Source organism: Dermacentor silvarum, chromosome 1 (genome assembly GCF_013339745.2).
Source record: "Dermacentor silvarum isolate Dsil-2018 chromosome 1, BIME_Dsil_1.4, whole genome shotgun sequence".
Taxonomy (NCBI): domain Eukaryota; kingdom Metazoa; phylum Arthropoda; class Arachnida; order Ixodida; family Ixodidae; genus Dermacentor; species Dermacentor silvarum.
The window spans coordinates 352183152-352199121 of record NC_051154.1 but is presented as its reverse complement, the minus strand read 5'-3'; the positions used below and the strand labels follow the sequence as shown (position 1 = coordinate 352199121).

General features: G+C 48.1%; 1 protein-coding gene across 2 annotated transcripts in view; it reads right to left on the bottom strand.

Moving 5' to 3' along the window:
• LOC119437422 (protein crumbs) overlaps positions 1 to 7798 on the bottom strand; it is a 216164-nt gene extending 208366 nt beyond the window's left edge. Inside the window, exon 1 of one of the 2 annotated variants that reach the window (XM_049660519.1) lies at positions 7410 to 7798. In XM_049660519.1, coding sequence (XP_049516476.1) covers positions 7410 to 7443 — 34 coding nt within the window. In that variant the 5' untranslated portion in view covers positions 7444 to 7798. The remainder of the gene's footprint in view (positions 1 to 7409) is intronic. The other variant, XM_037704451.2, reaches the window with a different exon arrangement.
• Between the last annotated feature and the right edge of the window lie 8172 nt (positions 7799 to 15970).

The following is a 15970-nucleotide window of genomic DNA, read 5'->3' as shown; positions in this document are numbered from 1 at the left end:
AGTTTGTCCAGCGTCCAGCCGATTACGCCCCCGTCTTACAGCCCGTTCTGCGAAGAGAAAAAAAAAGAAAAAGAATAAAAAAACGTTGCCCGTGCTGTGACCAGTCCGATGTTGCCGCTCTGCGCAGTGAAATTTATTCATATTCGGTATCCCGGAACTGTACCCTACTATTGTAGCTTAACATTTCTTTTGTTGTTTCCTTAAGAGAGCAAGAAAAGGCAGCGAATGAAGGAGGTACTTCAACGGCGCGGAAAATCCGCCTTGGCTTATACCGTTGAGCCAAGCGTATACTAAGTCGACATAAAATACCGCACTGGAAAAATGAGGTCGGCCCCAGCGAACAAGAGAAAGTTGCTGGTGTCTTCGCGCCCTGTTCAACTCACCTGCACACAAGCTTGCTATCGTCCCAACACGCGGACCATTTGTAACACCCTTCCTTATGGATGCACAAAATGTGCTTGGTTTGTCCCGTGGCTGCCACCTTCACCCTTGAGGGGTGAGAACGAATCGTCGATGGGGACAAATAAAGTTTTCCTCATCGGCAACTTTTTCTGGCAAGTAAAATGTGACGACAGCTGCGACAGACGAGCTATCGATGTCAAACTCTCGTGTCAGGTGTTTCAATACGCCCCTGGTGGTTAGGACTACGGTCTTCAACTATATACGGCTTTTCTCACCGCACGCCGATTTGAGCTCGCTGTCGCGTACGATAAATGTTTATAGCCTTAAAAGTAAGGGCGTTAGCCGTGGGACAATCCGGCACCTTTTAAGGAGTGAAAATGTTGAGAGTAAACAGGAGTTTTGCAATCGGGAATGCGCGGAAAACCGTTCGGTATAGTATCCGTGAGGATGGTTTGCAAACCGAATGCGCATCGTAAGCACATTACGACACATTGCCGTAATGCGACTAAAAGGCGCTGCTGCTTAGCTAAGACCAGACGGCGCAAGAAGTTACGACTATGCGAAAGGGGCCGCGTTTCACCCGTTGTATGTCTCTATATACAGGGTGTTTCAGCGAACATTTCCAAAATTTTCTAAAGGTTGCCTGTGGCAGATGGCACATTTTTAGTTCATGAGCTGGTCTACTCGAAGAGGCGGGCATTACTTGCACAAAAAATTGAAACGACTAATCGACTAATTAATAAACATTCACTAATTAACCAATTACCTTATGGCCCATACTGCAATTTACAAATTCTAGCCATGGAGTTCGCAAGGAGGATACACTTGGAACGAATTCTCAGGATGACACCCGTTTCGAGACATTAGTTCCCCAACTTTGCGGAGAAATGCATCGGCGTTCCAGTTACTTTTGTGCCCCTTCAATGCAAAAAAACGACGCTTTGTTAAACAAGTACTATAAATACCAAATACTATAAAGCGCTGTTTGTGTTCAAGCTCTCCTAATCTCAGTTTCTCCACTGAAATTAAACGACTTGCAAAATGAGCAGGCTGTTTATCGGGTCAAGTTACGTAAGAATTTCGACAAAAGGTAAGCTATATTAAATGGTGCCCGAGTGTAATGATGGAGACCACAAACGGTATTTCACTGTGCGAAATTGGAAAGGAGGCAGTTCAGCCAAACAATTCCCCTTCACACTTGTTATCTACGTTTTATGAGTGATGCGGATCAAAGCTACTGACATTATTATTATTATTTCTCATAACGGAACGCCAAAGTGCGGAGAAATGACTGCAAGCAGGTCACAGCATTCAACTTGCCCTGACGACGTAGTATAGCTGAACACTTCAGGTTCCAGCCGCCTCTCGAGGCCCCTTATGAAAGAACCAAAAGTGCGGCACGGTGAAAGAGCGCCGCAAAGGTATAGTTTACGCATCCGGCACATTCGGGCACGCAAAAGTTTACTGAGGAGTGGTCTGCGACGAGAACATACCAGCCACGATACCAAGTAATGCTGCATGCCCCGAACAGAAAAGGGTATCATAGCGGGTCTTTGAATAACGAAATTGCCGAGTCGAATCGATTTTTCGAGTACGAACAACCTTCGGATATCGACTAAAATATCGAGTATCTTTGTTCAAAACAAAGTGAAATGGTATAAAGTTTGCGTGGAGTACGCTTGGGGAAAGAAATAAAGAAGATCCGTTTAACATTATTTTGCGCAAACAATGCCTTTCACAACCGTACTTCCGGGTCAAGCGAGGAGCTTGCAAACGATAAACCGAAAGTGATCTGACACACAAAAATGACAGTTGTTTGAGGAAGAGCACGTCACCAGGCGCTCGTACAGTGGCAGTGTTTGAGAGAATGCACAGCAGAAGTTGTCGGCTCCAGGCGCTCGCTAACGAACTGGTTGCCTCTATACGCAGTAAGTGCGGCTCCCCAGCCGTCGAATCATTAGAAACAGTCAATAATCGCACCCGTCCTTCTTCCTGCAGACCCCATGAAATGTCGTCGTTCCTCATATTCGGACAGAAACGCAGATTCGACAACACGGAACAGTGAATTCTCGAATCACGTAAGAATCGTAGAGCAAAGACTACCGATGCGTAAAAAAAAAAAGAAAAAGAAAAGAAAGAAATGTAGGTTTTAACGTCTCCGAACTAATCGACGGGTTATGAAAGACGCCGCATAAAGTGGAAGGCACCGGAATTAAAATTCGACAAGCCGAGGTTCTTAAACGTGCACCTAAATGTAAGTACACGAGCAGTCTTGCATTCCGTCGTCAGAATGCGCCCAGAAGTCGAGCTCGCGATTTCGTACTGAGCAGCAGAACACCACAGCCACTGAGCCGGCGGGCGTTGATTCATATTAGACATTTGGAATATTCGCAGGTCACTAAAAAAAAGAAAAACAAGATACTAGAAAGAAAGAAAGAAAGAAAGAAAGAAAGAAAGAAAGAAAGAAAGAAAGAAAGAACCAATGAGTGAGAGTGTTCGGGACTAACAGCTGAGGAACGTAACGGTCAAGGTGACTGACATCCTACCGGTGAGGAATCCCTGGAATCCTCTTGGATGCGCTGAATAGAAAAAAAAGGAAAAAAAAATACTAGATGTACGAAAAAAGGCTAAAAAAAAGAGCCAGGCACTGAACGAGCAGCTGCGTCACAAACGATGCACCGTATACCGCCGTCTGGAGCCGGGCTGGTATGTTTCCGCGACCGTGCACGCGCAGCTGCAAAAAGCAACGGACATTGGCAATTCGAGCACGCGCGTCGGTTCGCTCACGCATAAAAAAACGCCGCGTGCTGCGGCGACTGAGTCACGACACCCGCGCCACGCAAACACTCCGATGTACTACAGAGCACTCGCGTCACGTATAAATCGTCCGTCACTTCACCAGAAACCAGGCGCTGTGACGCGGGTATCGATTCATCAAGGCGCGTGTTCTCGTCGGCCGGTGAATAGTGGACTGCCATCAACGCGCCCGTACTCCGTTTTTTGACAAACAAGAAAACTGATACGCGGGGACAATGCGGGCCTCCCGCATCACGCGTCAGCCCGCAATCGCCGGTGAATCACGCGCAATATGAGCAACGATTGAAATTCGCCCTAATCGAACGCGCGGCAACCAGTGACTGCCCGAACATCTCGTCGAATAACAACAGCTCTTCGATATTTCGACAATTGCACCTGGCAGATGTGCAACGAGCTCTTCAATGATTCAGTGGACCGAATAGTTCTGATTAATGCAATGTTAAAGGTGTAATGACGCGACATTTTCCACTCTCCAGTTTCTAGTATTAAGTAAGTGGAAGTCCTGTACTCCTTCTTTCTGGGGTTTTACGTGCCAAAACCAGTTCCGATTATGAGGCACGGCGTATAGTGGAGGGCTCCGGATTAATTTCGACCAACTGGGGTTCTTTCACGTGGCACCTTATGCGTGGTACACGGGCGTTTTCTTTTGCATTTCGCCCCCATCGAAATGCGGCCGGCCACCGCGGCCGGGATTTGATCCTGCGACCTCGTGCTTAGCAGCGCAAAGCAACCACGGCGGGTGGTTCTCATTACGAAATGGTGTCAGTTACGAACATGAAAACCCCTACCCAGGTTAGAGGGTAAAGGCAGCATCTTCATGTAAAAGTGGATAAAGTAACCCTCTCCTCGTGATCGCTGTCGTAAAAATTTCGGGCAGAACACAACTGCGATGACTATCCAAGTATGCGAATATAGCATTCTTTAGAAATGAAAATGAGTTTATTGCACACTGAATGGGCCACGCCCGCGAAGTCCCGGCGTGTCAGTGCGTGTGAACACGGAGAATTTATCCCTGCGTCGCCGCGGGCATTCGTGGCTTGTATTTCCCCCCATTTGTTACAAGTTTCACTGAACTGTGCAGCACTAGCGTGCGTTTTTTTGTTCCTGCGTTTTTCTAAATGTAATGTTTCATTAAAGAGCGCTGAGAACGGGGTGAGAACGGAATATATGCCCACATTTTTTTTTTTTTTATTAGATAGCCGAAACAAAATTGGTTTGACAATGGTCAAGAATGCGATTCACACTAAAACATTTTATTGGCCTAAACACCAAGATACAATATCGCGTGATACGTCGCATGGTATGCTGATGCTGCGTCCTGTATTTTCGCGTCAGCTCGCGGGATTCGAAAGGCACTTCACGAGTGCTTCTCACTGTGTCTAGACGATGTCAGTGTAAATATTCCCAAAACCTGACGGCGATAATGTGCTTAAACCACTTCCACACAGTTCTCCGCATGCATCTCACTTTATGTCCGGAATGAATACGCTAAGTAATGGCTTCTGAGTTAATTAAGAAAGGATTAACAGCAAGATACCCAACTGGGTAGCAAGGGACTGAAAATACTACGGCGTGACTGAACTCGTAAAAGCAATTAAAGATACCGGGAAACGACCAGTTACTGAGCACTCGCTAACGTAATCACGTGCTGTGCTACCAACGTCGAAATGAAACGCGATCGACAAGAATGAAAGAAGAACACCATCTATACTCGGTTACTTGAAACTACGATGTGCGAGTGCAGTACAACCGGACGTTAAATACATTCTAGCCCCTCATAAAAGAGCCTGTGAATATATCACCGCAGTGTCACACATACGGAAACAATGCAAAGGGGCAAATGTTGCACGCCAGTTCGGTCGTGTTACTACTCCGGCGTGACATTACCCCGCACGGAAGTGGAAAACTTGTACGCACGGCGAATCGCTGCACGATCGCCCGAAGTCGTGCTTCGACATTTCATCGCTCATCAACGGGCAGACGCGTCCAATATTAGCGATTTTCCGCAACGCCGTTAGTATAGCATGCAACGTCACATACGACACCGCGACCGACCCGGCCGGGATTTGCGCATGCTCGCGACAAGAGAGCAAAGAAGTGACGGGCGCTGCCATGCATGGGGCTACGTTGACTCGTAGGGACAAACTAGTTCCGACGCAATTGGAGTAGATCGGTAGGCGCCACGCATACCATTAGCGACGCCACCCACCGGAAAAAAAAAAAAAAAAAAAAAAGCACAGTCACGCTCGAAACAGAGCATGCAACATTCACGAGTCGGTCATCGATGAACCGCTGCTTGGCTATGCATCGTGGCTGTGCTCTTTCCGTTACCTCATAAAAATTCATCCGACGAATGATTTTTCTTTCCCCGTAGGATACACGAACAATACCTGGCGGCAGCAACGCATGGCTGAAAATAGACGCAACAGAATAGGAACGCGCGATGCTTTGTTTTTCTTAATGATTTTCGTCACACTGACTTATCCTGTTCTTTGTTTTTTTTTTTTTTTCGAATTGGGTAATTAGCAAGGAAGCTCTATCGAACGACTAATCGTATACCACCGCTTACACCACGAAGTATTTCTAAAGCCTTTGCTACAAGTTCGCGCATCAGACCGAGAGAGGGCCCAGTCGCTAAATGGTGTAAAGAGCATCTCTTGTGCTTCGATTTTAAAAACAGATCAATGATGGTATAAGAAGCCAACGCCCAGCGTCTCGACTGGGGCTTCCATGTGCACAGCCACTGAGCAATCGTGCAATCTTCTGCAACATTTTTTTTTTTTTTTTTTTTTCAGTCCAAAGCTCCTTACAACGCCAAAACGCGCGTCTGTAATTTCGAGAGCAGTTAGCACGAAACCGCCATGTGCAATGCTTGCCAGTGTCCTGGCCTAGCTACTGATAGAGGTTTCAGCGTCATTTCAACCAATTCAGGGGCCTTTGTAAAAGGGGGATATCACAAGTTCAAAAGGAAGGAAGGAAGCTTTCTCAAGATAATATTCAACTCGTCATCGGCAGTCGCGCATATAAAGAAAAACGCGACGGCGCAAGCAGGGTGCAACAAGTCAGTTTACATTAGCAAGGAGGCTCGTAACCAGCGCTAGTTGGTGGCAAACGACAAACTAATGGTCGAATCCATGCGGCCTACGCACCCACCTCAAAAACAAGCTGATCAGCTTAAGCGTATGCTCGCTCAGTGCTCGGGAAAAGGCCGGGCTTATATTTAGAAGCCCGGCAACGTTAATTACCGTACACACGCGACATTAGATATCGACGTTCTGCGGCGGCGCAGCGTTGAAGCCAGCCTCGTGCCTCCAGAGGGAGACCGCAGACTCTCCCAAAAACAAGCGGAGCCGCTCGGCTTCAAGGCGTAGTCATTATCGCAACCTGGTGCCGTGTCTCTGACAGGTGATCCACAATAGACAACGACGCAATATAGCCGCCGAGCCCGCTGTGCGGCCGCTGGCGGTCGTTGCCATCTGACGCGAACCGGCAGCGCGGTTCAAACGACGGCGAAACGCGAGAGGTGGGGCCACATAGGCTGGCCTCGCTTGAACAGCACCGCTTCCTAGTAGGCCGCCGATGCGGCTCGAGCCAGGTAAAGCTATTGAGGCCAAGCAGCCGCGCGGCCTACAAGGTATGCAAGCGCGGCCACTTGACGACGACGCACCATTTTACCGCACCGGGTCCCAACGTTTGAGCGGCGAAAATAATGTGCGATGCAAACACGACGCCAGCACTGCGGAGCCACTGCTGGTATCTCAGCGCACGCTGCCCACTCGGTGCCCACGAGGCAAACGCAAGGACGCGCGAGATCGCGTTGGAATATCATGAATACCAAACGAGTCGTCGACGACGTACGCGGAACCACCGACTGCACGGCAAAAAGAAGCTGCGCGCCGAACAAGTTTGTCGAAGACACCGGCTTCATTTTCCCCAAGGCGCCGGCCAGCCCGGGAGTCAGTCGAGGCGGGCACCGATCGCCGCTTTTTTCGCTTCGAACCGCACCGACGAGGGGCCGGCGCCACGGTTCTCAGAAGGGACACCGAATAGCACGGGCAGCCGAGGGCGGCAGAGACTGGGGGTCCGCACGGGAGGCGACACCCAGTCTCCCCCACCACAGTTGTCAACGGGACACATGCAAAATTCCCGCCGCACGAACAAACACCGACACGAACCACACGATCGCTCACCTGCGCCGAAAATCCGGATGGAGAATCCGTTCATTGTGGTGGTCGCTGTGCAGCGCGCGCGGTCATTATAATACAGCCGCCTCGTTGCACTGCGAGTCGTCGTCGCCGCCGACCGGCTGTCACCTCACGAGGCCGCCGCTCGTCCGACGCATGCTTCCCGTAGTCGTTGCGGCAGAGTGTCTATCGCGCGGCAACGCAGAGCGATCACGGGCAGGGCACACACAGCTCGAGCACACACTGAAACACCGGCGCCACGACTCGCGAACGGAAGGCGACAACGCTCGCACGGCGTACAACGCCAAGCTCAGCCACACCTGCCACGCTCGCCGCGCTGCGAACCACACAGCCAACACAACCGGCCCGACCAAAAGTTTTCTTCGGCGAGCGAGGCGGCGCCAACGTCGGCAGGTGGCGGCACAGGCACAGCTCCTGCGTGATCTTTTTTGGTTGTTGTTCTCTGTTTGTGCTCTTTGCCGGCCGGCTTCTTTCGCAGCGCGTTGCCAGCGTTTGGCGTTGCTAGCGAGCGAGGACCCCACGTGACCGGCGAGGAGGAAAGGCTCAGGAATGTGGGTTGAGCCGCGGCGAAACCTGCACGGCGCGCACCGGCGGCGACCTGGCTTTGCAAGTTGCGGCCGCGTCACGAAGTGTACGCGGGGTGGCCTGCCGCTTGCCGGCAGCCGAGTGCGTGCTGACGACGCGCTCGAAGGGGATGAGCCGGCGGCGCTCGTTGAAGGGGGGGCCCGGTTTTGTCTTTATTTCCTGGCGCTGCGCAGGCCGGCATCCTTGCAAACTCGGAAAAGTGGCCCGGGGCGTTACGTGCGCTACGCGAATCGCAGTTTGAGTGCCCCAATGCCGCCGTGCAGAAGCGCGTGCAACACGGGGGCTCGGAGGGGAGCTGCTGCGTTCGTGTATTTGGGTGCATGTGCTCGCGTTACAGGGCATGTCCGTGTAGGTCGGTTTCACGCTTTTGGTGATGCGGGGATTGGTTTCCGCAGCACTACATCCTTTTTAAAGACTGCTTGTACGAAACAATAAAATAAAGCCAGCCAATGCCAACGAATAATGCACTTTTACCTTTCAAGGCCTTCAGGAGAGCTGCAGTATTTACACGTTTTCTTACTCTGTTCATTTGTACTCTTGTCTTACTCTCCCCTTGGCCTTAGATTTTGCATCTTCCCACCATAGGCGGAAAGTTTTCAATTTTCCGGGGGGAGGGGCGGAGGGGGGGGGGGGCTGGGCCTGACCAGTTTTCCGAGCCCCACCCATGTATGCATATATATACATATACATAACCTTTACTAACAGTTACACTGGAAACTTCCTGTGACCTCGAAATATTGTTCACTGGAGTGACGAGCTTATATGAGTGTTTGCAAGACCTCAGAGTAGGAGACAACTCAGTTTTACAGCCTGAGTCCCCTCGCACCGCCAAGAGACTGGCTTCTCTTGGTTGAGCCATGCGACAAGCGGCTTCAGTTAAACACGTTAGGGAGATACATGTGTTTTGTGCGTATTAAGTCGCACAAGTACACATCTATGAAAAAGCAATGTAACGCCTTGTAAAAAATTTAATACAAAAGATACAATCAAGAAATATTTTCCTGCCGAAAGGTCAGTTATTGAGAAGATAAGACCTAACATACATACACATTAAACGATATATAACAATTTCTGACCACAACTTATGACTAGAATTATTAGCGTAAGTATAATGTGATTCCATAACGCCATAGTTTCATTACATGTCAAAGCATGCCTTATGTCACTGGTTTCGTTTATTTTCCGGAGGCACAACAAAGGATTATAGAGTAAAATTATCAGGTGCCCAAATAAATAAACATAATAACAAATAAATAAATTAGACAGCGGTACCTCGAAAGCGCGAAAGGACTCGATAGCAAATATAGGAACAACGTGGATTGTGTTATTGAGAGGCAAATGCAGCATACGACGAATAAAAAATAATAAGGAAAATGCCCAGCATAGACTAGGGAGTTTTACAAATAGCGCAACCACGCGTCTTTTCTTACCCAAATGCCTTCACTCTGCTTGCGCTGTTCTGGACCCCATTTTCGTTCTTTTGTATAACTTTTTGCGTTGTTTTCTAAGCCAAGTGGTTTGCTTTGACTTGTAAGTTGGTGCCTTTCTCTCTCCTATTAAATACATCAGTTCGTTGTCTGATGCGATGATTTCAACACCATTGAAAAAAGGGCATTTGATCTGGAAATGAAGTCGTCGGAAATCTTATTCAAATTTAATTTGGCGGGACAGTTCTTTGTCTGCGTGAAAAAAATTGCCAGATGGTTCAAACGGGCGTGTCCAGTCGTCGACCGCAAGTACATTTTCAGTCACTGAAGGCAAGAAAAGGACCTCTAAAAAAATAAATTATGTGGTTTTACGTGCCAAAACCACGATCTGATTATGAGGCACGCCGTAGTGGGGGACTCCGGAAATTTGGACCACCGGGGGTTCTTTAACGTGCACCTAAATCTAAGTACACGGGTGTTTTCGCATTTCACCCCTATCGAAATGCGGCAGACATCTGCGCAAAATCAGGCGTCCTGGTTCAAGATGATGATGATGATGATGTCCTCAGCACACGGCTCGTACCCACTTCGGGGGATTTCCCAAGAATTGAGCACCTGAACTTCTAGATAGGGATTCTGAAACTACAGTTAATGTGCAATTTAGTAATCAGATTTCAGGGTCGTCACCGTAGAAGTATGTTATATATGCTTCGTCTTCCTTCCCTATGGCAAGCTGCTCAATGTCGGACTTATGCTGCCACATATCAGGTTATATAACCTGATATGTGGCAGGTTTAACAACAGGTGATATGATAATCTGTTGTTTAACGAAGACAGCACTGTGTCAAGTACTTCATAGAACCTCTGGCGGTACATGTCACTCGCTGATGGAAACACGTGAGCTGAGGAACCTTCTTTCGCCTAGCGGCTAGAGCACACGGGTCCTCAACTTCTACTTTTCCTGCCTCTGCCATGCATATGTGGGTCACGCGCTTCATTTTATTGCGATAGCAATTATATGGACACTTCAACCGCATTTCTGCCGTCGCCGTCGCCGTCAGGTTCCCTATAGATAAAATCTTCACCGCGCGCCGTATGCCCGAGCGGAAGCGTGCGGGGACGCGCGCTATCACGGAGAGCGAACGCACTCAATCTCCCACGCGCAAGCAAGGAAGCAGGAAGCCAGCGCCAGAGGGAGCGGGGGGGGGGGGGGGGGGGGGGGGAGTGCACTTCTACGCTGCCAACAACCGCGTTCGTCGCTCGTCCGCACCGTCTCTTATCTCCACACGGCTCTGACCTTTATGCGCCGTGCATTCGCCGCTCAGTTTCCGTTGAAGCGATAGACCGCACGTACCTTCGCCCGCTGCTGCAGCGTATGCTTGCTGCCAGCGTTTTGACAGTCGTTGTCTGCGGTCATTCAGTATGATCTATTCATGTTTGTTTGTGCGCGCTCACACCATGCTTTTCAATCAGATAGTAATAGTCGATCCACATTTTCCAACGCACGCTACACATATAATGCTGCCCGGATCGGCAGTGCAGCGCTACAGGTGTGTCCCTTCGCACGCGCTGCCCACGGGAAGCGCTTCTCATCAACACCACCGTTTCACACGCGCCTTCTCGTGGTCATCAAGTCTCTCTTCATGTCCGTCTACTTACGCCGCAGCACACCTGCTTACTTAATCAGCTCATGTTTACTACAATTCATATTGCTACCAAAGCCGCTCACCTTACTTCGTATGACATTGCTGTGTTGCTTTCGCATTCATTGCTTCGCCCTTAGGGCGAAACTGTGACATTTTTTAAGTTAATCTGCGCCCAGTTCAAGCTTGGGCCATCCGAGATGGCTGGGGTCCCTTCGCGTGCGCTGTCTCCCCGCGCGCCTAGTGCTATGTTTCCGCTGGTGCTTATACGGTGGAAAGTACGCTTCCTTTTCAGCGTCAGACGGGTTCTGGCGAAGTATCGACAAGCGAGGTGCTCACTGTTGGTTTTGTCGTTGGTGCTCATGCTGTGTTTGTAGCCGGTGCACATTGCCACATCCGCAGCCGCGGTAGAAGCGAGCTCGACGCCTGTTTTATATTTCTCCTTTTATTGCGACTGCAATTGCATGTATCGACACCCCAGGCAAGTTTTCACTGTCGTCGTCGCTGTGATATTCCGTATAAAGTCCAAAAGTCTTAAGAGTGAGCAACCTATACGTTGTGGATGGGAGAAAAAGCGCGTAACACTGAGCCGAAAAGGGTGGCGGCTTGATCGACATTATCTTCCCACGCCGTCAATATTCGGGTTAGTTGGAGGTCACGTGATCAAATGCGCGCATAGGAGAGCACGCGTCTTCTCATCGAGCCCTGCCGCAGCTGCAAATTACTGTGTGCGGTTGACGCTTACGCGGCCCGCGTGCCGTATTCAATTGTTGGTAATCATTGGGGGGTGCAATGATCTTTTTTTTTTTCTGAGTCCTAGTAGAAGCTCTGATGCGCATGACTGCTATTGATACTGATTTCGAGTGAATCCGGCTTGGCCTCCCTTCGGTTACTAAGTTATATATATATATATATATATATATATATATATATATATATATATATATGACCTCTGCATGCACGTTGCGATGTTTCCATCCCCAATAAATGTTGTAAATTATTATGAGTTTTGTTTTCATCAGTCGCTAACATTTTCTACAGGAAAGAGAAGCAGTGGTGATACACATATCATTCACGTGTATTTCACACATCGTTGATAAAAGACTCTGCCGAAGGGGTCACTGAAGTCTGCAGGTCTTTTTCAGTGTCAAAAAAGTGTGCAAAGCATTTTGTAGCGAGTTGAACATACAGCAGCATATTGATTCTCTAGACATATACTATCCATATCATTAGAAATAATTATAGTTGGCTAGCTCTCTCTCTTTAAAAATATAATAAACTTTGTCCTGTGTACACATTGAAATATAATGTGTCTGTGAATGGTGTTCACATTGGAAATTTAAATAACATGTTGGCGTTAAAAAATACGGATGAGGGAGCCGCCGTTGGAGCTTCTAATGCGCTTGTTTGGAAGGGGCTTGTGGAGGGGGCTCGAGCCCCGGAGCCCCCCCCCCCCCCCCCCCCCCCCCCGTAGTCGGCGCCTATGCTTCCCGCAGTTGGAAAGCATAGGATTGGATATCATTGGTAGAGTGCTGAACCGCGGATTGCACCTGCCGCCCTCTCTCGGTGACTCGTAGCAACGAGTGGCAGACTATGTTGCTGGTTGCAGCGGTTGCTAGTTGCAGTGTCATCAAATTTTTTTTTTCGGCTGCTCTGCAGCCACTTTTGCATATCGACATTTCGAATTTAGTTGTTGTTCCAAATACATAGGCTACCTATGAGCCGGGTACTCTAACACGCAGTTAAAGGGTCACTAAATATAAATATTCAGCCAAGCTAAAGTGATAGATCAATTCCAGGAAGAAGCGGATTTATGCTTCATTCTAAGGAGAGGGGAGGGGGTAATTTTCTTGTTCCTTTGTTTACTCACCATAACAAGCGCAGGTTTTTCTCTCTTTTTCTTTTTCTTTTTTTTCCCCTTTTCTGCAATATACCGTGTCTCAGTGACGACAAAGACAAAATAAAGCTTCCTCTCGGATCATCAACGTTATGCCGCCTCTGCCAATTGAGCACTTGTAGCTCATCGAAATCTCACAACAAAAACCTATGAAAGCGCCTTGTTATAACAACTCTGGCGCGAAGAGTTGAGAGTCTGACGCATTTTCAGCGCGTAATAAACGCGTCAGGAGCGCGCGTAACTACGCCTTAGATTTATTTTAGCATGTAAACATACGGGTTAGCATGCAAACTTACCAAACGAAATAGAAAAGGTAGAGCAAGCAAAAAATAAAATAAAGGGAGATAAAAAATTCGCCACCGTGTGAAAGTGGATGAAGCTGCTGCCGACGTCAGACGACGTTACACAAGCACCAACCACCACAAGCGACGTATGTACATACGTCACGCGACCGGAAGTGTAGCATACATGCTCATTCCTCACGGCGCTCTGTCAAGCGCAAGTACCTTACTGAAGTAATTCAATTTTTCGAAGTAAGTTGCGTCAGAGAATTTCTAAAGTACGACTTACACGCAAGCTGGAGACATGATAGCCTCGGATTGTAATTCGAATATACGAGAATAACGACATCGTCACGGGACGATATCGCCTGATGACGTCACTCACGCAATGACGTCTTCGTCAAGTGATGATGTCACCTGATGGCGTGATGTGATGCCTCTTAGAGAAGCAACACACTGTGCGCTTCCCGCTTCTTTGCACTGTCTCCGGGATCGGCCCGCATTTTCGTGTGAGCACCGCGCACGCGGACACAAAATATCCCGACCAACAGTTCTGCAACTTGTGTGTAAGACGTACTTTACAAATTGTGTGACGCAATTAACTTCGAAAAATTGAATTACTTCAGTAAGGTACTTTTGCGCTTGGCAAAGGGCCGTGAGGAATGAGCATCTATGGCATCTATGCTCCACTTCCGGTCACGTGCGCGTGACGTATGTACGTCGCTTGTGGTGGTGGTGCTTGTCCAACGTCGACAATTGCTTCGCCGCACATCCTCTTTCACAGGGATGGAACGGAGGCGGATTTTTTCCCCACAATACTCTAACCGTCTGTTACTTATCTCGTCTGCAGACCAGGTCCACCTTCTTTAGAATCCTAACGCTTCTGGAAGGTGGACGTTCACTACGGGTCTTGCTGGGTGAATATCATGACATTGCATTACGATGTGCCGAGTCGTTTCAGGGCGCTTTTTTTTTTTTTTTTTTTTTTGCAGCACACACACGCCTCATCCTGGGGCACGTATTTGCTCCGGTATGTTTTTTGTCCTCAGGAAGCCAGTTCGGGCCACAAATAGCAAGGCACTCCCGTTTGCGTTATCATACAGACTTTCCCCGCTGATTTCTTTCTTGCCGTTTTTGTAAGTTCCCATGGTACCTTTTTTTTCTTTCGATCCGTTACATCCAATTTACCGTCTCTGTTTCTCTATTTATAGCTCCTGGTTGTCTATTTACATTTTCAATTACCCTGTACCTGGTTGCCAACTTTCTTGACCCCTTCCTCCATTCAGTGTGCACGCTCTTATTTCTTTTCACTAATGTACTTTAATCTTTCTTCAAAACTGATCTTGACCTGCGCTTCTCTGATTTCAAAAGAAGCCCAACTCGTGTCATCTTACACTGCTTTATTCGTGGTTTTACCGTGGGCACCAACGCCAGTCGACCCACCGCTCTCTGGTTAATCTCCAAACCCGACAAGATTTCTTATTTATAGCACAGAATTGCGTTTGCGAATGTTAGCGCTGGCCTCTAATACACTTTTCCAAATTCCTCGCACCGCTTCCTACTTATCGTAGCCCCAAAATGGTTCTGTTTCATTATTGCTGCATTCCGCTTCGCTTTCATTTTTAGATTATCTTGATGAACGTTTGAGTAGGTATTTCCTTCGTTTACGTATACACCCAGGTATTTATATTGCTTGAAAATGGGTATATGAATTCCGATTGACTTGATACCATTTCATTAATCGTGTCTTCATTAAAGATCATAGTTTCAGATTTATCTGTTGCTAAACTAAAGGCCTAGCTTCGTCGCGTCGTGGCCACTTATATTCATAAGTCTCAGTAAATCCCTGGCATTGTTCGCTAGTAGCGCTATGTCAGGGACCTTCTTCCCCTTCAAAATGTCAAGCGCCATCTACCGAATTGTCGCAAAGCACCATCTGCCATCTTGTGGACGGCACGGCAAAACGAAACTGCTGCTCACTCTACAGTATAGCTGCTTCCACCCTTGTTCTGTGGTGTCCTTCCAACAGTAGCGTGGCAGCTATTTTTTTATTGGGGGGGGGGGGGGGGGAGGATATATGCCCCCCACCCCCACCCAATCAAAAATTTACCCGATTTTACCCGATTTTTACACCCCGAACATGCTTCAGGAGAATCGGGTAAAACCAGATTTCTCCCCAAATTCCAAAACCACATAACAACCTATTAACTACCGACCTCTCTTCATTTCCGTGACCGACGACATGGATTCGCTGGAAGCAAGCCCACTAACACAGCTGTCGAACTCATTGAGTATTGGCATGACTCTACCGCTCGCTACCCCAGGGTCGCAAATGCTGCACTGACATTGTTGTGTCGAGCTAATGGAAGCTGTGATGTCGAGAGAACTTTCTCTCAGCTGAGATACGTTCAAAGATCGGACAGATATCGGATGGAGACCGACACGTTGCGTATGCAGTTTATAATGTATGTTAACAAGGATGTGTAAGAAATCGATGACCAGCTTTTCGTGAATAAAATGTTTCATTTCCTTGAAGTTATCAATGCTCTTTACTGTCATTATTACTTATTAACGTCCAAGCAAACGCCGAACTTCGGAGTATTTGCTAGAAAACCCTGATGTCCACCCGATTACCAGCTTGAAACAGATCCTTAGTTTTAACACGTGAGCGTTAAGGAGCTCGTGATACTCTCCGATAAAAAAAAAGGAAAAA